This window comes from Photinus pyralis, unplaced genomic scaffold, assembly GCF_008802855.1.
Source record: "Photinus pyralis isolate 1611_PpyrPB1 unplaced genomic scaffold, Ppyr1.3 Ppyr1.4_LG7, whole genome shotgun sequence".
NCBI classification, from domain to species: domain Eukaryota; kingdom Metazoa; phylum Arthropoda; class Insecta; order Coleoptera; family Lampyridae; genus Photinus; species Photinus pyralis.
Genome location: NW_022170738.1, coordinates 33656464 through 33682340, shown reverse-complemented (window position 1 = coordinate 33682340; position 25877 = coordinate 33656464). Strand labels below are relative to the sequence as shown.

General features: G+C 37.0%; 1 protein-coding gene and 1 long non-coding RNA gene across 51 annotated transcripts in view; one reads left to right on the top strand and one right to left on the bottom strand.

Annotated features, from left to right (window-relative positions):
• Positions 1-17808, bottom strand: part of LOC116176642 (Down syndrome cell adhesion molecule-like protein Dscam2) — a 62243-nt gene extending 44435 nt beyond the window's left edge. For 21 of the 50 annotated variants that reach the window (XM_031495341.1, XM_031495310.1, XM_031495312.1 and 18 more), the window contains exons 1-3: positions 17410-17808; positions 17183-17344; positions 5537-5686 (exon numbers count right to left, since the gene is read on the bottom strand). In XM_031495341.1, the coding sequence (XP_031351201.1) occupies positions 5537-5686; positions 17183-17344; positions 17410-17779 (682 nt within the window). In that variant the 5' untranslated portion in view covers positions 17780-17808. Of the gene's footprint in view, positions 1-60; positions 182-5536; positions 5687-5981; positions 6147-6266; positions 6435-6540; positions 6703-16451; positions 16614-16725; positions 16888-16991; positions 17157-17182; positions 17345-17409 lie in introns of all 50 variants that reach the window. The other 29 variants (XM_031495299.1, XM_031495302.1, XM_031495298.1 and 26 more) reach the window with 7 other exon arrangements.
• Positions 607-23579, top strand: LOC116176656. The gene is made up of 3 exons (XR_004146482.1): positions 607-2128; positions 2384-2578; positions 23393-23579. It is a non-coding gene; the product is annotated as an uncharacterized LOC116176656 (long non-coding RNA).
• Positions 23580-25877: the final 2298 nt, after the last annotated feature.

The following is a 25877-nucleotide window of genomic DNA, read 5'->3' as shown; positions in this document are numbered from 1 at the left end:
CGAAGAAACTGGGAGAACAAATGGAAGACGTTCATTAATGTTAATAAGCAATAGTAGTACCTTGTAAGAGGAACCGGATAACCTTGGGCGGGGCACAACAGATTTAACGTGGAATTTGACAAAAATGTTGTGTCCTTTCGAGTCTCTAGCGGAAATTTTGGCATTACGGTACCGATCGGTTCTAAAACAAACGTTTTAATTTTTACAAAATCAGTACCTTATAAGGGGCACGGGAAAGGCTTGACTTGGACATAACAGGTTTATCGTGGAGTTTATGTGAAATTTGTACTCCTTCTTTGTCTCTAAAGTAAAGGTAGGAGCTATCCTTCCGACCGGTTCTAAAATTAGAAAGTACAAACCTTTAAGACTTTTAATGGTCTTTTTGAGATAGGGTACCGTAAACCCACCTAGACTTCTTTTTACTACGAGCAAGTACCTGCACCTACCTTGAACGTGAAGGCGTAGATGTGCGTTTTTTGAGAATTATCCAGCTTGCAGTACACCGTAGCTAATTTAATGTCAAATGATTTAAGATTGTCACCAACAGGTGCTTGTCAATGATGCTCAAAAGCTTGTGCAAATTTGAAATGGTTGCACAAACATTTAAAAGACTGCGACAGGAAGGAGCATTGAGCGACTCAACGGAATCCTGTCCATCTCTTGACTGGTTTCAGTATTTACAAATATTTAAAACGCTCTTTTGAATGTATACATAATTCAATTCAATTATATGCCTTAATTATAGAGAGCGACTAACAGACTAAGAACCGCTGCCCTGGCTGACGTTTACCTAATCGAATTGTGATTGGCGATTTATTTGAAAATTTATGAAGAAGGAGTTTGTTTTATCGTGGAAGTGGCGTTTCCTTAACTACTGGAGAAATCGAGAAGACGGTGCTTTTTTGTACTCTTCTTTAACGCGGTTTGAGAACGTGGACATTTCTTTGCGATAAATTTTCGGGCAGTCAGCCTGTGCATGTGAAAGCGTAATTCGTGAGTATTGTAATAAAGTTTTCCAGAGTTAAATCAAGTGAAGTAGTAAAAGTTCGTGAAATGATTTTTAAAACGCGCTGTCCGTTTTCGGAAAAAGTAGGTACGTGTGTGAATTGAGCAAGCAAGTTGTCGCCTAGGGCGTGTCTCAGTTTTAGTACGCCCCTAAATATCGCTAATTTGCTACGATCAAATTGATTGATTTATTTAATAACTGGAAGTAATTAAGATTTTTATTTAATTGTCTATCGAACGTCTGCGTGCGGGGTACTTATGTGTCAAAAAACAAGCTTTGAATGCTTTTCTTTCTTCCGGAATTGTGACTTTAATATCTGTATGTTTTGCGAGATACATGTTTGTCAATTAATTAACTCTGTGTTTCCTGAGGGGTGGCACCCTACCAGGCGCGTCCCCAGGTGGCGGATAGGGGAACGGCCTAAGCGAATGAGCGTAGGTCAATGCTAGGAATAAGGATGCTCGTCGCTTATGAAACAGCGACTGGTAGCAACCAAATACAGCATCGCGGACCAGCTACCTCGCCCGGTTGTCGTATCGTGGCCAAGGGCTTGCACGGGGTTAAACGGTGCCGACATGTGTTCGATGTACGTCAACCATGTCGATATACCATGGACGAATCTGGGTAGCTCGGGATTGTGCGAGGGGTCTAGGTTTTACCGCCCGGACCGAACATGAGAGAGGAACCAGTGTGTTCTACGCAACCTGACCTTCCATCTACCGCAGTGGGGAAACCTAGGAGCTCCAGGTATCTGTGGATTGGTTGAGGTCGGATCTAGCGAGAAAAGTTCCGTTCCGTGGGAGGGCGCGAAACGTCGATTCGTCGAAGCGAAGAACATCCCAAAACCAGTAACGGCAAACGCCTGGAGCCCCGGGGCTCAAGTAGAACCGGAGAAGATCCTGAAAAGGATCGAATTGTTGGAGTTACAACCAGCAATTGGCGTGTGGTAGACATGGTGAAGGACAAGATGGGGACTACTTGCAACCATCGACCCTACGTGAACTTGACCAGATTGACGTTCAAACTTCTCTCCAAGACGAAGGTAGAGGTGACAAGCATGGAGTGCGAAGAGGTAACATCAGTTGCGGAGCCCTCAGGGGAACCACAACCAACACCTACTAGGTAAGCCCGGTTTCACTATTTTATTAATGGTAAAAGTAGCACAAATTAATCTGCAACACAGTAGGGCGGCATCTGCCACCTTCTATTATATTCATGCAGCCCTTTTACAAGAACCTTGGACCTGCAAAAGGCTAATACTGGGTCTAGGAGCGCGGTTCCTTACTGAGCCTACCGAAATCAATCCCAGATTCTGTACCTATCTTAACCAGGAATATAGTGTTAAGTTACTATACCACTATGGGAATTTTGTTGCAGAGGCAGTACCTAATTCTGACAGTGGAAAAGAATGGGAGCGAGAAAGGGGTTGTACTCGGATCCGCATACCGCCCTTATACACCACCAACCACACAAGTTAGCACACTGGTGGAACACTGTCAGCGGAAAGGATGGTAACTCCTTCTCGGATGTGATGCCAATGCGTATGAGGCAGCACCGACATCAACGGAAGAGGTAAGTCTCTCCTAGACTATATTGTCAACAAATAATAATATGAAGCAAACTGCCCCACAAAAGAAAGGAGAACCTCAAATACAGTGCCTTGGTGGCACTAGGGACTCTAGATTGCGGGAAGCTTTTAAATAGAGTAAAAACAGAGGGAAGTAAAGTTAAGATTGCTAAGACGGCTTCTAACAGGGTTACTTAGTAAGAGGAAGATTGGTACGAAAACTCCTAAACAGTTTTCGAGACTTTCTTCAGAAAGGTTAATAAGTGTTTTTCAAAAAAAGGTATTGATTGTATAAATATTTCGAAGAAAACTCCTACGAGGGTTTTTTTAAAGTTTATTTTTAAGAAAATTCCAAAAAAGGTTTTCAAGAAAAGCTCTAGTAAAGTTGCTGGAAACATTAGCTATCTCTAGAGAAGAAAGATTTCCAATAAAATGCATAAAAGTAAGATTTTGATTACATTCAAAGATCTTAAAAGATTTGGATTTGGACCATTAAAAATAAAAATGTAGAAATTTCCGCCAAGTTTCCACAAAAATTAATGGGGCACTATAACGCCTATTAAGTACGCATTTATTAATCTTATCAGGTGTGCCACGCTTCAGGGCCCGTTTACTTAACCCTGGGCAAAAATCTGTAATTTATTCGCTTCATTTGAACTGAAACCAGTCCGGAGATGCGGACTAAATTTTGTATAAAGGACATCATTTTTTAAGTGGCGTACCATAGCAATTCTAGGAGCACACCCCAAATCATTTGACACTAGTTGGCCTCAAAAAATGCACCTCGTTCTGCTTAGTGCTCTACCAAAGAAAGGAACAGGACAACAGGAGAGGTAATCTACAAATTAATTCGGATACAACGTGCCCATTATACACGTTTTTTTTAATTGACAACAAAATTTTGAAAGTGCCCGTTCGAGAAACAAGGGTACCCTATCCCAACATTCAGGCAGTCTGGGCTTGGAAACGAGTTCCACAAAAAAAGGTGGCGAGTACACCTGCTTTGTATGAGTTTTTCCATGTTTAAAGCAGGTACACACGCACAACAGTAACACTTCACATCGCTAGAATGTAAAATGTTACTGTTTAAACTAAAAAGCTCCCTTACTTTCATTTGATGCATTAATTTAATGTAATGCACGCATACACGTATGAGTCATGACCCCAACTTGGACAGATGGTGTTATTAAAATGTCAAAGATTAGGAAGTGTGTTAATGACTTTAATAAAGAAGCTTTTATTTAGTGTAAATACAAATATTGCATGAGACATACAAGTTTTGAACGATTGTATTTCTCTATTATTGATCTGATATGGTGGTGCTACTTAATGGGGCAGCATAGTACATTAAATTTGACTTAACTATGAAGTATAAGAATTGACAAATAAAGATTATGATAATGAGCACTTCCTGTCACTTTTAGTTAACTATGGCTGCAATTATGTAAAGTTACATGTCTATATACGGCTGCAGTAGTGTAGGTTTATGAACTCATTCCAGTTGCTTTTTTATTGCCTCTACAGATGTGAATGTTATCAATTTAATAAACTACAACTTTATTAATATCGATTATTAATAATTTTGTTTTTATTACCCTCATTTATCGTCAATAACAAGAATTTCCTATTCCAAATATAATTGGGGGATTATGGCAAATGTTTCTTACTTTACCAACCCGACTCTACACAAAATTTTCATGCTCGCACACAGACTCGATCCAAGGACCTTTTTGGTCATAGCTAAGCATAGGTCTAAAAAGGTAGCTGTGTAAATTAATGTGCGGTAATATTCATGGCTTTTGATAGTTTCACAGGAGTCACGAAGAGCTTTTGTCCTTTGAATTTTTTTTAATTTTGCGATCTTCGGGCTCTGCAGCTCAAGATTTGTTGGATTCCTCAATTTCTTCAGACTTTCTCTCAATTCCTCTTAAAACTCTGGGGTTTCTTTGAATCCTTGGCTACAGATTTTTTTATATTAGTTTCATTGGATTTTTCCGATCCTTCAGATTGGTCCATTTTATCGAGCTCTGCAGCTTACGATTTTTCAGATTCTTCTATTACTTCGGATGCTACAGATTCCCTCAATCCTGCAATTTCTTTAAGTTTTTCATAGTTACAAAATTCTTGGGTTTGTCTGAATCTTTCACATTCTCATTACGTAGAGATCGTTCAATAGTACCTATCTTCAGATGCACCAGAGTTGTCTCCGGCCTAAAATTTTTGGATCGCCCACTTTTTGGATTCCTCAATTTCTTAGGGTGCTTTAATCTCTCAATTCTTTAATATCTTTTAAGTTTTTCATATTCTTCGAATGCTTAGTTTTTTTTAAATTTTTGAGTATTCTACATTAATCAGAGTTTCTTGGATTTTTTCTGATCCTTCAGATTGTGAGATTTTCCAATTCGCCCGCTTCTTAGATCTCTTCAAATTGTTCAGACTTATAGTTATAAGAATTTAATTTGGAAAATAGAAAGAATTGAAGGAAATTTTGATTTAATAGGCCATGAATTCGAAGAAACCGACCAAATGAAGAATCCGAAGAATCTCATGAATCGGAAGAATTGGGCGATTCTAAAAAACGCAAGAATTCAAAGAATTTGAACAATCGGAAATATTATATAAAAATTTCGAAAAATTCTATTTAACTAAAGAATTGGAAGAGCCATAGGAATCGGAAGCACGACGCTGTCAGGTTTTGAATCAAAGAGACTTCGATTCCTCAGTTTAGGCTGTTCACATTCGTCAAATTCTTAGGTTTCTTCGAATTTTTCATTCTTTTGAGATTTCAATAGACATAAACCTTACACTACGGAAGATACAATGAAATTAATACCACCATATCAGTCAAAGAAAAAATAATGGCGGACATAAAAAAACTGATAGCTCCACACAAAATTTGATAAAAAACTTCCGCCATTATTATTTACAGTTCGCAATAGAAAATTTGAAACACTAAAACATACCGGTGATGACCAATCGTCCTTTGGTTGCGCTAAGTCTGGTCTCGCCGGTTAGTCGATGCTTGGTGCGGCATTGATATGTCTTGTATCCATCTTCGGGTCCCACGTCGCGTATGTGCAATTCGCCGGATGGAAGGACCAAATATTTGCTGTCTGCGCGAAAAATATTTAATTAGTTCAAAGTCCCGCATGTCAGGTAAAACTTTATCATGCAAATTTTGACAAAGATTTATTGTTATTACCATCCGAAAGGTTAAGCATGCGGCAATCTCGTAACGTGACAAAGCGAAAGATTTATTTATTTGAGTTTCGCAATGGAAAATCTATTCGGTTTGCATGTCGAGATAGTTCCAAGCTGGGAGGGGTTAGATAAGGAAGGTAGAACGGGAAGAACAGGAGTTCCAGATGCACAAACTTCCCGTTTTTATTTTTAATAATGAACACACACCGTACTGTTTATCCTGAGGTATGATATCAATAGAATCGTCTTGTAACCAAGAAGTAACGTATACATAGTCGCTTACAAAGCTAGGGATATGACACTTGAATATTGCAGTATTCCCCTTAAGTACACTTTCGTCCATTACGTTAGCGGTGTAGGGTTGCGAAACCACTGTAAACAATGATCAAATGTAAGTTTATTGTTAATAACTAAATTAAGTACATCGCGATCCCCAAGTAAGAGGGATGGGCAGTGGCAGGAAGTGACAGGATTTTACGAGTTATCATTTACCGTATTGACTATCATCGGGTGGAAGATACTTATTTTTGTCACTGTCTTGCCATGAAATTATATCGACGTGATCGGAAACAAAGGATGGTATTTGACATTTGAATATTGCGGTATTTCCCTTTATAACGAAGACATCGTACACTTGAGCTTCGAAATATTGATTAACCACTGCAAAGAAAATTAACATTAAAAACGAATTCGTGTACAATCTGGTAGATATGCAGGAGGGCGGGAGAACGTTTTTGGGGGAGCTAAACTGCTGAATTCGGTTTACCATAATCCGATCCTGGTAAGTAAGTGTTGCCCCGAGAGTCTTGCCAGTTCTCGACGACAACAAAATCAGATACAAAAGAGGGCACCTCGCATTTCATTACGGCCGAATTTCCACGTATAACGTATTCATTGTCCGCTTCGACTTCGTAGGTTTGTGCGACCACTGGAAATGCAAAACGCGAATATGTAATCAAAGTATATTCTTTAAAGTCTGATAAGTTTTCGAACACTCTCGTTGGAAAAGTTTCACGTTTCTAAACTACCATCTTCAGGATCGGAGGGGTGAAGGGGTAGCAGAACTCAAACAGAAGCTTGATGCCTGGGGCTCGAGAGCAGTTCCATGTAGGTATTATTCACATGTTGAAAATAAGTTTGGTTTTCTTTTAAAACTATGAAACTGATCTGCGAACCTCGGCAACAAAGGAATTGAAGAAATTTATCAAAATATTAACAATCCGACTATGGACAGTTAATTCGTGAGAGAAAACTAGAATGTCAATGTGTCCTCAAGAAAGACCAAAATTATTTGAAGAAGTCATCATTAGATGAATGAATTGGAATGGCTCGGAGATCTTATCAACAGGGTGAAAGTGAGTGATTTCTGACTGAAACTGTCAATTTTCCGTCGAAAAAACGTATTTTTTAAAAGTGAATAATTCAAAAAATCAAAACAAAAGTATCTTGTAAAAAAACAAAGAATGTTTTTGTTATTTTCACCGCAAATCCAATACTAACCAATTTATGGACTCTTTAAATATATAAGCTTTTTTCAAGAAATGCAGAAATCGAAACATGCAACAAGATTTTTAAAGAATATTTAAAATGAGCATAGGTAAAAGTCCATTGCGTACAAAATAAGGTGCGTTATAACAAAACTGAGGTGGCTTTCAACTTTTGTGTCGCGTAAAAAAACAACGAAAACAACCCCTTCATAAACACCCCACTTGAAATTCATCGTTACCCATTTACAATTTATTTTGTACTAGAGCATATTCTAAAAGTGCAAACCGTTTTTTGAAATTTCTCAAAAATGTCATTTTTTTAAATAACTCAAAAACTTATAATGGCAGTTAGCTTCTTTACGGAGAAAAATGTCTCTATAAATAAGGAAGTTGCCGTGCGCACATCTGATTTTTGTAATGCGATATTTTTGCCTTTACTACAGGCTTTGTGGTAAAAATATCGAAAAAAATATCTCACTAAATAAGAAAGTTGACATTACGCAGTCTACGCATGCGCATATTAATTGTGAAAATCTTTTGGCTTAAGTGCCTGAGCCGCACAGCCGAAGCTACCAAATTAAAAAAGAACGAATTAAATATATTGAAAACTGTAGGAGTAGTTCGGACGGAAAGAGAAACAAAATGCGCTAAAAACTGTAAAATTGGCAAATGAGTTCCAACAAAATTAAGTGATATTTTGAGTACAAATACTTGGACAAATGTCTTGCAGAGAAAAAACGTTTGGAAATTGCCTGATTATTTTAGTGGATGTTTTCTAATGCATCTATTACGTCTGTCTGTCAAATATATCTGTTTTTTTTGTATTTTTGGCATAACAGCAATTGTTTCTTGATAGTAAATAGTAGAAATAAAAGCCTACTAATTACTGCTTCTAATTACACCCTATATCCAATAAGGATGTAATTATAAAATAGAAACGGTCCTGATTTTTCAATGTGAACAGACAAAAATGGCTGGCCTGTCAAAAGAATAAGAATTACTGATGAGCACCCTGTACACTTTTTTGAACAGTTGTTAGATGGGACTGTGTGGCGCAGTTGAAAGGTTCGAATCCGTGTTCGGGCATGTATATTTGTATAGTGAGTTGGGTTCGTAGAGCGGCTTAGCGGAAACGTTTCCCACTCAAAAATAAAGACGAAAATAATAATTAGTACTTTTTTTAAGCAGATACCAAAAATAATAAATTTGTTTCTTTTGGTTTATAAAAGAAAGATATTTACGGAAAGTTTTCAAATTTCGGGTAGATTAAAAAAATTGACAATAGGCCAGAAGTGGTATAGCATTGAAAATCTGTTATGAAATATACACTGTGGAAAAACCAAATGGAATAAATTAATTATTTCTGTCACTGTATATGTTTATAGAAAATCCTGAAATACGTGAAATTTAAATTATAAATTGACATTCTTCAACGTAAAAATCGAAAAATATGATCGCTACCTTCGACTCCCTTCCTGTGACAGTTACAACCCTCCATTTTTTAAATGGTGATAATTTCTCGTGTCGTCGTTTTGCGTTCAGCTCTACTTTTTCGCCGTGTGCTATCAAAAAAGGCGTCATCTGCTCTTTTTGGGTCAAACTTAAAATGGTAAAATCAAAATTTCAAAATATTCTCTTGCTTAAGAGATACGGAATATGACCAAGTCCAGAGTGACCCTATATTTCCCTAGTTAACAGAGATACAGAAAAATGTTTGTTACAAAACTGGCTTCAAAAAAGTATACGGGGTCAGGTAAAAAAAGGTATCGGACATTTGTTTTTTAATGGTACACTCTGTACATTTTCAAAAAATATAACACTAAACAAATTCAAGAAAATTCAATATTTGAAAAAGATTTATGAAAATTTAAAAAAATTTAAAAATCTTTTTGAAATTTTTTAGTATTTTTTAATTTTTAAAACCTTTTTGCACATTTTTTAACCACTTGAATCTTTTTTGCATATCATTCCTGGTGCGTTATATTTCATAAAACAATAACATTTTCGGATAGAGAATGAAGAGACCTTTTAAATGAATACCTATATCACAAACCCATTAACAAATTGGGGGTTGTAATTATCACTCATAGGGGGTTGAAGGTAGGGATCACATTTTTACAATGAAGAATGTCGCGTCTTTCTGGAATAAAAATGTACAGTAAGCGAGACCATTTGGGTTGAAAGGAGAACGGTGTCGTATTCTTATTGTTCACGGTGTATTTTATTGAATGATCCTCGTAACAGTCGTTGACTCCATCTTTCGTTGGAATTTTAATCACGCAAGTGCGCGTTGGTTATCGGACGATTGTCCACCTCGACATTCATTTTCGATTGCAAGCTGTGACAGAGTGCACATTAGCTGAGACGTTCTTTTCAAAACGCAATTGCCGCCATGCATACGTTATAAAACTTTGGCGATTGAATTCTTAATTTGGGGATTTCGGTAATATTGTTTGGACGAATTTGCCCTGGACTCCGATATGGTGAGGAGATCGACGATTGTTGAACATTCATAAAATTAACCAAAAAATTCGAAAGTAGCACTTGGTAAGTGCCGACAGAACTGACTACTTCTTTCTCTCTCATAATCCTTCGCGTCCTTCATTTTTCCGCCATCTATAAAAAAAAAACGCGCTCGGGAAATCGAACTCGCGTCTTCATACACGAAAAGCGTCGAGTTCAAAGCCATATATCCTTTGAAATGGACAAATGCGCTTTAAATATTTTTGAGCCAGGCGAACAAGCCGAGCGTTACACGTGACGACCACAAATTTGACGCCCGCCCAAAACCCTTAAGAAGTAGTCACTTCAAAAATTTTACGAGGAAAGACCCACCCTCACACCGCACACCATACAGCGCTACATCGTTTCTCTACCTAGAAATCCAGCGGGAGACATTCTCAAGAGTGATCTTATTTACTAAACTTTGCCCTAGGAATGCTTCATATTTTAACTTTACCTAAAGACGAAGGGAAGCAGTGATAAGATATTCCTGTCCAAAGAATCTTCAAAGTCCATCATGGAGACTTACCAAAAAAAGGAAAAGGCAATTAAAAACCTTCGTTATGTATTAATTCGGGTCGGCGAAATTTAGGGGATGCCATGAATGTTCGGAGAACGAAATTAACGAAGGGAGCACAATTCTCGGGAAGGAATCCTCTTTGTAAAAGTTCTTACCTCGCTCTTAAAATGAGTGCAAAAAATTGCTATATAAACATGACAATTCTTTTGACAACTCTAGCCAAAGTAACATTGCGTTGTTTGCGCATGCGCACATTTCATTTTTACAATATGCGATATCGTCGCCCTAATACGAAAACCATGTAACTCCATTTTGGTAAATTTTACAGGAGGCGTGAAAAACTATTTACGACTTCATAACCAAAACGTTGTATAAAACAAATGATACAAAAAAAATCTAAAATTAACAAGGGTTGAAATCATGTAAGAAATATAATGATTTTCATATTAATTTAAGTAATAAGAGGAGTTACGTGTTTTTCTTATAAAAATGCTCCTAAAAATCGGGACTTACGTATATTGCAACCCCCTAAGGTTTTGATGAAAATAAAAGTAATTATTTATATAAATTCGTAATTTATTAAGAAACTTTACGATTGCAAAAGAAAAGTTATTACTAATCTATAGGTTATTATTAACGATAAGGCAAGTTATCAAAAAAAGAGTGGTAATCAGATTCAATTGAACCTTTAAGTAGTTGTAGATGTTGAAACTTCTCTTCCTGTCACCTGTCTTGAAAAAAAATTGTCTAGAGCGTTTGGTGGGCATGTAATTTTAGTAGAGGTAAATTTTTGCCAAGTGATGTGTTTATGAGATTCCTAGTGTTGACCCATAACAGTAAAAAACATTAATGAGACCACTCTAGACGTAGTAACCAAGATAACACTAGGTCAAGGACGCGTTTTGTTTAAGTAATGCAATCTCAAAACGAGTGGTCATCCATAAATATAATGCGAGAGCGTAAGAGATTTGTTCTGAGTAGAATCATTAGCTACTAATTCTGAATAATGTTGCATAATTTATTTTAATTGAGCTCTTTTTCTGCAGAGGCGAACAAAAAAAAACGAAGGCGGATAATAAATCGATATAGCCGCAAGTATTTTCAAAGAGTGGGCTTTAAGATCGAGTACAAAATTGGAAAACTTTCTTGCATCATCTATGACAATTATGTTTACGGTTTTTGTCAGACCACAACCAAGGTGACTAAGTTTCTAACTTCCTTTGAAAAATTAGTAATGTTTTATTTACGGTCAGCGTCATCTTTAATTGATGACAAGAACAATAATTTAATTAGACGCATTTCAACTTTGCTCTCTTAATTTTTCGCACATCAGATAATTTGTCCAGTGGTCGGGCCGGGTAGCTTTGATTTCTCGCATTTTGTATGTTTTTTGGGATGCTAAATGCACAATTTCCTGTTGCAACATTAAAAGACTTTTGGGCATGTATGTATAGCATTGATGCGTGATGATATCAGAGTTCCCTCAACATCCTGATCCCTAACTCCATTCCTTACGTTTCGTTTCTTGCTCCTCAATAAAATGGCATTGTCCTGAATTGGAAATTGATGTGCCTCTAATTTAGGACTAATTAAAGACTAATTTGGATCCACAAAATTATAATACATGCACCGAGATGGGAGGTCCTAGCCTTCGAACTCAATAATTTGAAGTGCGGCCTAATTTGTACCCGAGTTCGTTTCGTGACTGATTAAGCAATTGAATAATTATATAACAATGTAAATTTCAAATTTAATCTGAAAATTGTTACCTATACGTTTAAGACTAATTTGTACCCACACGCATTCTTTCTGAAATTATTTTGTCACATCAACAATCATTTTTCATGCGAAAAGAAAAAATTTGTACAAGAAGCAAATACGACCACTTAATCTTTAACTCTGAACAACAATCATAAAATGTAATTCACCTGAACCCCTAATTTACTAACTTAGCCCTCAAGGTATATCTGGTTTTGTTTGCGCAGCTTCGAATTTTGATACGAAGAGGCAAAATTTAGACTTCGAAGTGAAGGTTTTGTATCCGAATTGTTTACTGAATGATGTTAATTTTGTTTAAATAATCTCTTTTTGTTTTTTTATTGTCTTTAGAAGATAAGGAAAATCTGTAAATATTTGCGTAGTATTTGTAAAAGTCTTATCTCCGATCGTTTTTTAATGCATAAAAGCTAATTAGTTTCAAGATAAGGATGTGTTATCGCGGAAGTTTTAAACACATATGCCGAGTATTCCTAGACGAGGCATTATTTTTATAAGGAGGAGATGGTTCACAAAGTTTAAAAAAAAACTGCGTAGGAACTACATACGTCAGAAGAGAAACTTCCCTAGTCTGAAATATAAACGAATCTCATATAGATGTAGGTCAGTATTCCACTTTTGCATTTGCTCACAAGACGGCGCATTGTCTGAGAATTCCCCTCCCAGCGTTTTAAGTATGGAGAACCTGTGCTCTCATTCCCCTCCGAGCGTTTCAATATTTTCGTGACCGTGACCGTTCGTAGCATTCGACTTACCCTACCTGGCCTACCACTGGGTTTGGTGGGCGTTAAAACACAACCGTATTTGTTGCAAAACAGGTTGTTTCGCCGATTTAAGTCGTCGTGATTTAATTTAATTTAATTTAATTTTATCCCTCTCTTGTTTTGGGCCCTCAACAGGCATGCGCCCAATTACAGAGTGACCCGCATAATGCTATTTAGAGGTGCCTCTGCAGAAGGTCTTAAGATGGTCTATACTACTCCGGTATTTACCTTACGAATTAGGAAAACTGCAGGAAAACCTAATTCGGAGTAGCCGGTAGAATGCTCGGAACTGGTGTAAGGTAATTTCCATCTCCGCCACAGATGAAAAATTCACCTCAACCAAGGTTCGAACACCCGACCTTCGGATTTATAACCCAATGCTCTACCACTGAGCCATAAATCCGTGAATGTTTAAGCCGAATTAAAGAAGTGAAGAAGTAGTTGCTTCCCGGTACCCGTTAAAGGGAATTTCCCCATTTCAAAAGTATTATGGTTTGTTTTGTGCGTCTGTGTAAAGACAATCGTAATTGACCCGATACAAAGATTATTAACACTTGAAGCTAATTCAGATTGCTTTAATGAATTGTTATTATCGATCGCTTGTTGCGTGGTATTTGTTGCATCCTGAATGCCTATATTTCTTTCAGCTTATTCGATTGATTGATGTCGAATAAATTTGTTTCATATGTAAGTGGTTAGTTATGTGTTAAATCAAGCCCAAATTACTACCCAGAAGATAGCGTTTTCATACTAAACTTTTCGATTTTATATCCGGAATTACACAATAATCTTTCTAAGCGCTTTTCACTTTCACTTTTTGTTTTTCTTGTAAAATTTCCCATATATTTTGTTAAGGATTTTACAGATCATTCCAGAACCAAATAGAGCTTCAAGAACTGACATTTATGGGCTTCATGAATTCTTTTAAAGGATTCCTTGGCCAATTTTAGAACCTTATAATCGATTTCTAGTCTTTTCAGAATTTTCCAGATGTATATTAAGATCGAGTGGACATGGGTTTGCCAATCATCATTGAGTAATTAAATATCCTCCACGGTTCTATACCTTCTTGCGTATCTGTGATCCTGATACATCACAAAGAGATATGCGTATGAAGAGAACATATGTAACGGTAGCTCTAAATTTGCATTACATTTTTTTTTCGAAATTTCGTTGTGAAGTTAGAGATTCCATATCACTTAAATCTACAAGGCGTAAAAATATTGGATAATATAGTTATTTGTTTCATTAGTACAAAAAATGTCAGTTTTCGGGACGAGGAAGATAGTTGCTGGACGACGCGTTAGCGGAGTCCAGCAACCTTCCGAGTCCCGAAAACGCATTTTTTTGTACGAATAAAACATAAAATTTTTTCTCCAACCCCCTTTACTTCAAATTATATTCCAATTTAGATTCAGTTACAGTTTCACTACTATAGTATAAGAACTTCTGCTTTCTTGTCCTCACGTGTCATGCCACTCTAGTTTTTAGGTTAACTTATAACCTATTCGTTTTTACCTCTTACTTCTCACCTCTCGCGACTTTGTAGGGAGCAAATCTTGAGGTAGCATGTTCTGCCGTTTCTATAATCTCTGACGGAGTGCAATCCATGTCGCTATCAGTTTCAGTCATTTTATTGTATACACAATTAATATTGTTATATTTTGTATTGAAATAAAAAACTTACCATACAGTTTTTTAATTAAAATTAATTGCAATTAACTTTTTCAAATTTTGAATTCAAAATGACAGATAATAGTGCAATGGGTCTGAAGTAGATGGCGTTACGCGCGACGGCGGGTTGTCTACGTATTAAAATTACGTTCACGGAATATGTAAATTACGTTACACATGGTTTAAATAAAAATAGCGAGCGTAAATCATTTTCAATACATGTACATACGTATAGGTAACATCATTATTTGCATTGAATCTGCAAAAATATTTGATTTGTATGTATAGAAATATCTTACAACCTGCAATGTAAAACGATGTCAATGTGACATATCTCCGTGATTGTAATTTTTTAATTGGCCAACTTTCAAGGTCAATTTCTTTTTGGTACTAGGACCAAAAGTATCCACTTTTTGTACAGTTGCCATGGTGAAAGCGATTAATCCGCAAAACGTCAATTTTAGGTACCGAACACTGTCACAAAATAGCGTCTTATTCAGGTGGTTGGAGAAAAAATTATATTTCGTAGAATTCAAAAAGTCCGTGAGTGTTTCTGTTTGGTACTATACTTGAAGATCGTCCTTTTTGCGTAGTTTCAATTGAATGGAGTATTGTTTCGATGTCTGGAATGGGGATCGTATTCAGATTTATTAGGGCTATTTAGTTACAAATGCATAGGAATGATTTATCACCCTAAGTTTCATTTGATTCGTAAAGCGAGATTTATAATAATAATATATTTCGTTGACTCATTCAATAATTACAATTGTTTGGTCGCGTCAGATGAGTATTAAATAATTTTGATAATATTGTAACAAAAAATGTATAAAACACAGTAACACAATGTGAACAAATAATTTACTTGAAACATGAAGTGTTCGTGTAGTTAAGTAACAAATTAAGGATTAAATATGTCCGTTTTCGTTAACAATTCGCCATTTTGTGGGTAGTCATTAATTAAGGTAGAACAGAACGGGGCCAGTATGGGAAGTTTTTGAGAGCATTCGGCTTAAAAGTTCCAAGGGACTCACGTTAAGTTGCCGCAAAAAATGTCGTTACGATCTTACCACAGCGGACGTTCGTAATTTTTTCGGGTGTCGCTGTCGTTTTGAAACGTCCATTACTCGCGAGTTCCGGAAATCTTACAATTAAAAACGAGTGTAATCCATCGGAAACAAAAGAAGATTTTCTGTTTTTATTTAATTAATACAGATTGCGTGTTCGTTTTGTTCGTGTAATATTACGTCTCGCCTATAAACATTAACGGAGATATCAAACTTTTGATTTTGGGTTATTGATAGGAACAAAGGTTTCCGATTGCACTCTCACGATTTATTCGAATATGCGAAGATACTGAATGTTTAAAACGGATTGACCTTAAAGGCAAATTATGAACTGTTACAACTAAATGAAAAGAGCGAAGGATTCTGATCTAACGTTTAAGTTATGCTGGTTTTGTGTCCAGTTTTCCACGTTTAATTAAAAGAATAATGAAAATTGTGGCGTTTGCTTAGTCTGTATGACATAGAAGTATTAGTACAACACAAGATCTTCAGAGCAACATTTAATTTAAAAACGAGTTAATTAATACAGTTGGTGTTAGACTGTTGACCGTAACACTCCGATCGCGCCGATAACCACGAGGTGGTAAGTTTGTGCATATGAAACGAATGTCAGTCGGGGTCAAGGGATTCTAGTAAATCCCTAAGCAGGTATGGCAATTCAAAATTTAAGAGATGCAAGTAATACCATAATTTCCGTCCCCATACTTAAGCGAGTTGCCATCAGAATCAATCCAGGCATCAATTTGAACAAAGTCGGCAACAAAACTAGGAATCTTGCATTTCATAATTGCGGAATTTCCTCTAATCACGTACTCATTTTCGGCCTCGGTTACATAGAATTGCGACACCACTGCCGAAAAAGAGTAAAAACAGTTAATAAGACAAATTACCGTAATCGTTCGATACTGTGAGTATCTTTCCGGAATCGTCGATCCAAGATTCGACGTGAACAAAATCGGCAACAAAAGACGGTATGCTACATTTCAGAATCGCGGTATTCCCTCGGATAACGTACTCGGTCAGGATTTCCGCTTTATAGAACTGATTTACCACTGCAAAAGGGGACGGGTGTTAGTAACGGCGCAAGTAAAGTACATCCAGGGTGGTGGCTTGGAAAGGTGCTTGACAAGGTGATTGATAACCATAGCACAACCAAGCATTTACCATAGTCAGTGGTATAGGTGTACTCTTTGCTATCACTACCGACCCAGGCCTCTACCCTTACAAAATCGGCAACGAACGACGGTATGTTACATTTAAGAACGGCGGTATTCCCGCGTATTACATACTCGGATACCACCTCAGCTTCGTAGTACTGATTAACAACTGCAACAAGAAAGTGAGTAAACACCTGGAACTCCCACCGACACAAATCGCCCGTGAGGATTGATGAGGAGAAAAAAGGTTCATCCGTGGAAAGGCAAATTTACCATAATTCTTTTCGTCCATATTATAGGTATTCCCTTCGCTGTCAGCCCAAGATGTCGCGATTACAAAATCGGCAACAAACGAAGGTATAGCGCATTTTAAAACAGCAGCATTTCCACGGATGACGTACTCGTTGTTCACCTCCGTCTGGTAAAACTGTTGGACAACTGCAAGAACGACCAAAATTAGTTACCATCCGGAGCGCCCGGCGCGAAATTCTCGTTCTGATCGGTATGCCAAGAGACGACCGATACAAAGTCGGCTACAAAAGAAGGTATCTGGCACTTTAAAATTGCTGCGTTGCCCCTAATCACGTACTCCTTGTTCACGTCGATGTCGTAATATTGCGCTACCACTGAAAGCTTTCGTTAGGCATTTTTTCTGAAAATGTGAAAGAATCGAAATGGCAAGAGCACTAACCTGCACGCACGTTGACGTCCTTCGAGTGGATCGATCCAACGGAATTCTTCGCGAGGCAGGCGTAGATCTGAGCGTGTACTTCTTGGCGGTAGTCTTCGGCGCGGAAGGGCGGGAAGACCAGGTTGCCGTTGGCCAAAACTTGCCGTAATCCTGGGACATCTCCAACCGCCGTGCCATCGGAACGAACCCATATTATTTCCGGAGGGGGATGACCACGTGCACTGCACTCCACCACCGCGCCCGTTGTATTGGAGAAATCGATTCGGTTTGGGGGTTCGCGAACGAATACCGGTCCGACGGTATCATCTTCAGCCGACACAAACACTAGTAATGTTAATAATGTGGATATGCACAAGGTATGAGATCGCATTTTGCGCGAGCTTTCTGGACCGACCAGTCTCTGAAACAAAAAGACATTATTAATTTTTTAATCGCTTCTTTTATTACATGTCAATTTCTTTCACGTATTCTGTGGTATTCTCTAGTATTTCCTGGTAGTCTTTAGACTGTCCTCGGCATTCTCTCCGGTTTTTCATTTGGGATAAGAAACGAGAAAATTCCAAAAGTAACTACCCCCAGAATCCAGTTTAATTTTTATACATTTGATCGGAATGGAAAAAAGTCTTTAAATTAAAGGGGACCAAAAAACAAAAAAATGCACCCAATCGAAGAAGACGATGAAGGGCTCAAAGAAGACACAAGAGTCCGAAGAATTCGAAGAAGCCAAAAGTGGTGTGGAAAGAAAGTTAAACAGTCAAAAATCCACAAAACTCGAAGCAGAACAAAAGCAGAAGAACCCAAGATGCTTAAGAAATCAAAGACGAAGAAACCAAAGTAGATTAATCAGGAGAATATAATTGTGTTGTCAAAAAATGGTGCAAATTACACGTAATCCATGGGGAGGTCTCTTTGAAACCTCCAGAGAAATGTAGCAACACGTTGTTTCCGTTGAAACTTTTGTATCTGGAGAACATAATGTGCGGAGAGGTATTTAGACTCATAATTCATGCACTGTCTACCAGGAGAACATAATTCATGAGGAAGTCTTTTTGTATCCGCAAGAGAAATGTTCATAGAGACGTTTTTGCTCCTAATCATGGAGCATCAGTTAAAAAATTGTTGTAAATTTTCTCTGGGTGATCCACTATCTACTTCTGTGCTCAATGAACTTTTGCATCAGGAGATAATAATGCGCGACTAAACGTTTCGGCTCCTAATTCACGGAATAGGTGTTTCTTTTCTTATAAAACATCAGGAAAATATAATGGGCGAGGTTTGCTTTGCCTTCGGGAGAATTTGCACGAATCGAGATTTGGAAATTTGTTAAAAATGGGAATGTTCGTTTGGTTTGGCTTGCAGAAAGCAGTTTGGGAATGTTTTGATGCCGTTTGACGGGAGGTTGACCTTTTTCTACATCAATATGGGGGATTTTGAGGCCACACGGTAATTTTTCTTGGTTACTTTCGAAAATTGCAACAAAGTCGTGTTTAGCTGGTTTAATTTTACCCATCCACTTCTTCCTGAAGGTAAGAATTTTTGCGAATTTGTGTCTTATGGTTTCGAAGTTACACCTGAGGTTTATTTGTAGTTGTTCTTGTTTCGGGAGGATTCTTCCCAAGGGTTTTCTTTGTTATATCGTACCGCATGAAGATTTAAACGTTGGGATCTGGATTTAGCTGAGATTGTAATGTGCCAGGAAGTATTTTCGCTTCTATTTCACGGAGTATCCAGAAATGTCTGTCTATCAGGGGAACATAATCCATAAGGTATTTTCCTAAACTCAATATAAATATTCCAACCCTTTATTTTCGATTAAACTTTTGCGTCAGGAGAATATAATGTGCGAGGACTAATTCGTTGAGTATCAGTGAGAAAATTTCCCTGGGTACCAGGCGAACATAATTTATGTGCTCAGGGGAAACCTTCCAGCACATTGTTTACGTTTAAACTTTTGTATCTGGAGAATATAATGTGCGAGGAAGTATTTCCGGTTCTAATTCATGGGGTATCCGCTAGAAAATTGTTTTGAATTTTCTCTGGGAGAACATAATCCATGCCGAGGTCTTCTTCTGTGCATAAGAGAAATGCCCCAACAGTTTGTTTACGTTTAAACGTTTCTACCCCTAACTCAAGAAGAAGAGTTAGAGAAATATTGTAAATTTATTATGGGTACCAAGAGACCAGAATCCATGAGGAGGTCTTTTTTTATACGTGAAAAAAGCGTTCCTACACTTTATTTTTCTTTAAACCTTTGTATCCGAAAATTGTTATAATCTTTCTCTGTCTACCAGGCGAACATAATCCATAAGCTCAACAGAAATAACCCATACGAGGTCTTCTTTTGTGCTCAAGAGAAATGTTCCAACCGTTTTTTTTACGTTTCTACTCCTAATTCATGGAGTCTCTGTCTATTAAGGTAGCATAACCCCTGAGAGGGCCCTTTTCTATGCTCAACAGAAATGTTCTAACACTTTCTTTTTGTTTAAACTGTTGTATCAATATAATAATAATGTGCGAGGAGGTGTTTCTGCTCCTAATACATAGTTACACAATGGCTGTAAATGTTTTCTGGTTACCAGTCGAGTATAATCTGTGAGCAGGTGTTTTCTAAACTGAAGAGAAACGTTCCAACACTTTAGTTTCGATTAGACTTTTGCAGCCGGACAATATAATGTGCGAGGTGCTCTTAACTCGCGGAGTATCTGTGAGAAAAATGTTAATTTGCTCTGGCTAGCAGGAGAACATAAACCATGAGAAGGATTGCTTTGTTCTCAAGAGTTGTATGGTTACCAAGAGATTAGATTTTCCTTTAAACCTTTGTATCAGGAGAATATAATATGCGAGGAAGTATTTCCGCTTCTAACTCACGAAGTATCCGTTAAAAATTGTAATAAATAAAATAAATGAAATTTATTCCGCAAAGTCTAAGAGCGGATAATCAATTTCTTGATTTATAAAGAACCTGCCGAGAACCTGCATATCAAATTTAGAAACGATCAGTCCAATAAAAAAGTTTGTCAGATACACGAGCGGTCGGACAGAAAGCTATAAATAACACTAATGTCAAGGCAAAAGGTACAAGTCGAATAAAGAAAAATATGCCGAGTAATCTCTAGAAGTCGAAGACGCCAAGGAAGAACTGGAAAGCAAGGAAAGGGAAGGAGCAAAGGAAATTTGATAAATCAAGGGTTTTGAAGCAGAAGATGGCTAAGGATTCGATAGGGTCTAGGCAGCCGATGAAGTTGCTAGAATCATAGACCAATGCTAGAATCGAAGAGACCGAGGGATCTTGCAGAGCTGAAGAATCCGATGGAGTCAAGGTCGGAAAGAGAGAAACCCTAGGAACTTAATTCCCATGGATATCCTGGACATTGATGAAATGAGCTGCCTAACCTCATGTGCCTAATAGTGCTTTAATAATCTAATAGACGGCAGAGTTCAGAAACCCTCGTTGTTGAATAACCATTAGCCGACTAAAAATAATTTTCTCTTTTTATTGCCAAAGGTGTAACAACGTGGTCGTTTGGTATTCTTCCTATACGTATAGTTAATTCCATTCACGTACTGCAGGAAATACAAAAATGAACACAGGAAGTCGTCGCATCGCCTATATCGACAAACGACTATACTTTAGAAAAGGGTCCTCAAAGTATGACAGAGTAGACGACCACTTCCCCATCCCTGTTATTCTTTGCAATTAGGTCAACAAGCATATTAGTTTGTAAGGTATGGGTATGATAATTAAGCAAAAACCTACGTTTTTTTTCTATTTATAAAACCAGTCCAAAAGTATGTTCGTGTTTCTATGCCATTATTTTAAAGCTGCAGCTCGCGTCTTTGCGAGTAAATGAAAATTGTATGAGTAGGTATGGAACAAGTGTGTGTAGCTACTTATCGATCGTCAGGTGAGGATCATTGACCTACTAAATTATGTTCTTGTCACTTGTCATTGAATTGGACAACCGCAACTATTAATTGGCGAAGGTAGCAGCGTCAAGAATTTATGCAGGTATTTCCACTTCCGGTTCGTTTCAAAAACAATGTTTATTTATACTTGAGGAAGTGGAGCATAAATATGGAAATGCACCTTTTCGGATTCATATTTCTGTTTAATGTTGGCGCGTGTCACATTCGCCCCTCATTTTTACAAGTTTGCAATTGTTAATGACATTTCTGGAGGGCCCCCATAAAGTTCTGGAGTTCTCGATAAATCTTAGAAGGAATTGTTTCGGAAATTAGTTAATTCTGAGAATATGGAAGCCCAACTCCTAGATTGTGTCAAAAGTGAATTTTTTTAGAGTACCGAAGAGCTCATCAACAGTTTTCAAGTTCCTGAAGTTCCATGAAAAATCAGGGCAAAAGACCAGTCGCCAGAACTCCTAAATTCCACCAAAACTATATTTCCTATGGAAATGCTGAGAACCGTGTTTATATTTAAGGGTAAAATGCGAAACTTCATCATAACTAGTTCTAGTGCCCCTGTTAGGAGTTTTTCCACAGTCAATTACTAGTTTTTAACCATAATCTTAGTCGAAAATTATCCGAATCTTGAGGTACTATCCGGAACTCTAATCAAACTCGAAACATTCCAACTAGAAACGGCCTCGAACATTACTTTTTTGCACTTGAAATACGAATAATGTTATTTTTTCACCATAAAACAACAAAAGAGAAGGTTTTACAACTGTTGAGGGGTTCTCCATAATTCTGGTAAAAACTCCAACATCGCACAAGAAGGTCCTGTTTTGTATTTCTTAGTGGCAAAAGCAAAAATCCCCCAGTTTTTATTATAGGTTGCCATCAGCCAAAATCTAAACCTTCAGAACTACTAAGAGGATACCGGCAACCCTAATCACTAATCAGAAATAAAAAATTGTACCAAAAGTGGTTTTGGCACTTAGAATACGAAAAAGCATCTTCATTTTTTTTTATTAAGTATAAGGTTTTCCAGAAAATTTTAAAACTGATAAGTCACCCAACGGTCTCGCCAGAACTCTTTCTCCTCAAAGTTAAGGAAACCGCAAGAAATGAAGCGGAAGAGTGTTATTTACCTTTGTTGGGACCTAAGGCCCCAAGAATTAGGAAAATCGAAATTGAAAAATTTTAGAAACTGACAGAATGTTATTTCCGAGGTTATTTCTTTACTAAATCGAATGCGTAGAATTTAAAAATGAGGTCTGTTTTGAGGTGCAGGGGTATTTTTGGCCTCTTAACGATCGAAAAATGGTCCGACTCCGACATGATCCCAATAAAAAATTCAGAACTACCTTATTTGTTAAGATATCGAGTGTGAGAGATATGAACCGCAAGTCGATGTTTAAAAAAATGAAGAAGTTAGGAGCTTGGAAGAGAGTCATATCCGTTTTTTTTTACTTTTTGGGGACTTAAGGACCCTAAGAAAGGGCCCGAGGACGGCTCTGCAGTCATTTTTGGATTCCACGCACCCGATTTGCTGTTAATTTTCTGAACGAATTTCCGAACTTTCACTTTTCCCGTGAATAATACAGGACATTTGTGCTCAAACGGGCATCTAGTGGGAAAGTTGTGGGGTAGTTTTGATTTCTTTGATTCTATATGTTTCTTGGAGTGCTGAATCCGAATCTGAGGTTTGCTAACAAAATTTCATGACGCAACATTGAAAAAAATACAAACAAACTTGAAATAGTGATTTGTACAACTAGTTTTGAAATTGATACTTTTTTTCATGAATTTTCAGTTTGATTAATGAGGCAAAAGAGCGTTTTTTTTTACTTTATTGGCAGCTAAGGGCCTACGTATCGGAAAAATGGCCATTTTCAACAAATTTTAGGCACTAAAAAATTGTTTCTTTACTAAATCGGGCGCACAGAATCTAAAAATGAGGACAATTTTGAGCTGCAGGACCGAAAAATGGTCTAAAATCCGACATGACCCCAATAAAAAATTCGAAACTTCCTTATTTGTTAAAATATCGAATTGGGTAACCTGACACTTACGGTTTCAGAGCCGCCCTATCCCGAAGTTGAGGTTGAGGCCGCACCCTTCCTTTGTCGACCTCAAAAAACCGCAAGTCGACGTCTCAAAAAATTACAGGATCACAGCAGTTTTTTGACCTTTTTGGCACCTAAAGGCCTTAAGGAACGACCCGAAGACGAACATATGTGGCCATTTTTGGACTTCACGCACGCGATTTACTGTAAGTATTTCCCGAAGGGTACAGCACTTCAAATTTTGTGTATACTAAAATTCTAAAAAAACCCAGAAAATTCTAAAAATTGTATAAAACAATTTAGTTAAGTGGCCAAATCGAAAAACGACTCTGTTTCTTAGTTCTAACGGCATTTTATGAGCCATTTTGGCCACATGGTTTTTTAGATGTAAAAAAATGTGCTGAATCCGATTCTGGATGTTGCCAGGCCGAATTTTGCACTAGTTCACAAATACAGCACGATGGCGCCACTATCTATTGTATTGTGTACTATTTAGTATTAAATTGTTTTCCATAATTTATTACTTATATATACGTAAGAGATGGTTAATTACCTTCATAGCTAGTTCGAAAAAATGTAGGAAAATATATCCTGTGGTGATATATAGGGTGTCCCAAAAAAGCTGTGAATTAATTAAATTAGTGTTTTACATTTTCCTCGGCAAATTTTGTTTGTTATTAAATTTTGTGCTTTTTAATAACCGTTGGTAAGTATTTAGGTTTTTTCCAACTATATATATATATATATAAATATATATAAATAATAATTGCGTATTTTTTCCAATGAATTCAAGTCTGCATTTAAAAAAACAAAACCACATCGCATTTTTCAGATGATAACAAAAATGTGACTTTGATATGGAACACCCTGTGTATTATTACATAATATGACAGGTTATTAAATTCTTTATAAAACACTATAGCAAAAATATTTTAAATAACCAACATTTTCAAATTATTGACGATCTCCTAAGACGTAGAGAGTCTATAATTTTGCGGTGCCTGTCCATCTGTCCCGAGATCTGTTCATTTTGCATTTGGATTCTTTATCAGAGTTATAGATCGGAGTTCGTGAATTGGCAATGTACGTTAGTTATAAACCGAATTGCATGAAATTCAATATGGGCATAGTCGAGGGCATAGTTTTAGCCATATAATACGCAATGCTAAAAGTTGGGCCTAATCAATTCTACATTGACAGTGCCCTTTTTGAATTGCAAACTTTTTTATTTATGAAAGTATTTAAATAAAATTTGATACATAGGCACTTGGAATAAAAGCAAATCTAACACCAGGTTCAAAATTTGGTTTTTCACATGCTATAGCCACTACCTATAGTAGTATCTCGAGTAGTATTAAATGGCATTAAATGTTAATTAATTACATTAACTGAGCATTAACCACATTAAATTACATTAACTGAATTAACTCGAAATTAACTGCATTTACAGAACATTAACTACTATTTGTACACCGAATTAACTAGGTGGTTTACCCCTCGGTTCCCGCCGACACAGTGCAGCGGCGCCACTTGCTACACTCAAATTGTTTATTTACCGCCCGCCAAGATACAGACTTTATTTACAAAAAATGTGATTTCATTTTTTGGGGTAATGTTCAGAAGTGACTTATCTAGAAAACTGTCGGTTTACTTTTGCCATAAATCTTCTTGATCGAGAGTAAAACAATATAACAGGTTAGCGCAATAATCGGTGCAAAATATCTAATCTTTAAACAGCCGGTATTCAGTTGCTATAAACTTTTTTAAAAAAATATTCCGAACAGTTTGTAGATAAAGGTCTAAATTTATAAAATATAAAATTTATATATTATTAATATAAAATTTTATTTTTCAAAAACAACTTGAGTTTTTTAGGCAGACGCTCTTATGGAAATTTACATTGGGTGCAGTGGGTACAGAAGGGCGTAGAGTTGCATCTTCTCATGATGCTGTTGCCGGGGACATTTTGTACCATACATATTGTCTCGTAAATGCGATAAGGGACACTGAAAAATCGAATGGTCAGACTAGTCCTCCTAAAAACTTGGCTTTAAATAAATTATGCTATGAGCTAAAAGTGCACAAATATCTACAAATAACAAGTGTCTTGGCGACTACTTCAATCGTACAAAAAATGAGCAGAATGATGAAGAAATTTAAGTTCCGTTAAAATTTTTGAACGAAATATAGGTAATACATTTGCCGTCAGAATTATCTCTATATTGTTACCGTGTTGTCTGTATAATGTACCCAATATATAAGTTTTGCAATTTTCTGTGCCTCCTGTATGCTTTTTTAACACCTCAATCCGAAAAACTATGTAAAATGCGTTTGGCATAAAAATTTATATATTTGGCCGCCATATTGGCCGCCATTTTGAAATTAGCCAAAAATCAGCTTGGCAACATCCGAATTCGGGTTCAGCAGACATTTTTACCCTTATAAACGCACGTTCCCAAAATGGCTCATTAAATGCCGTTAGACTTGCGATTTATTAAC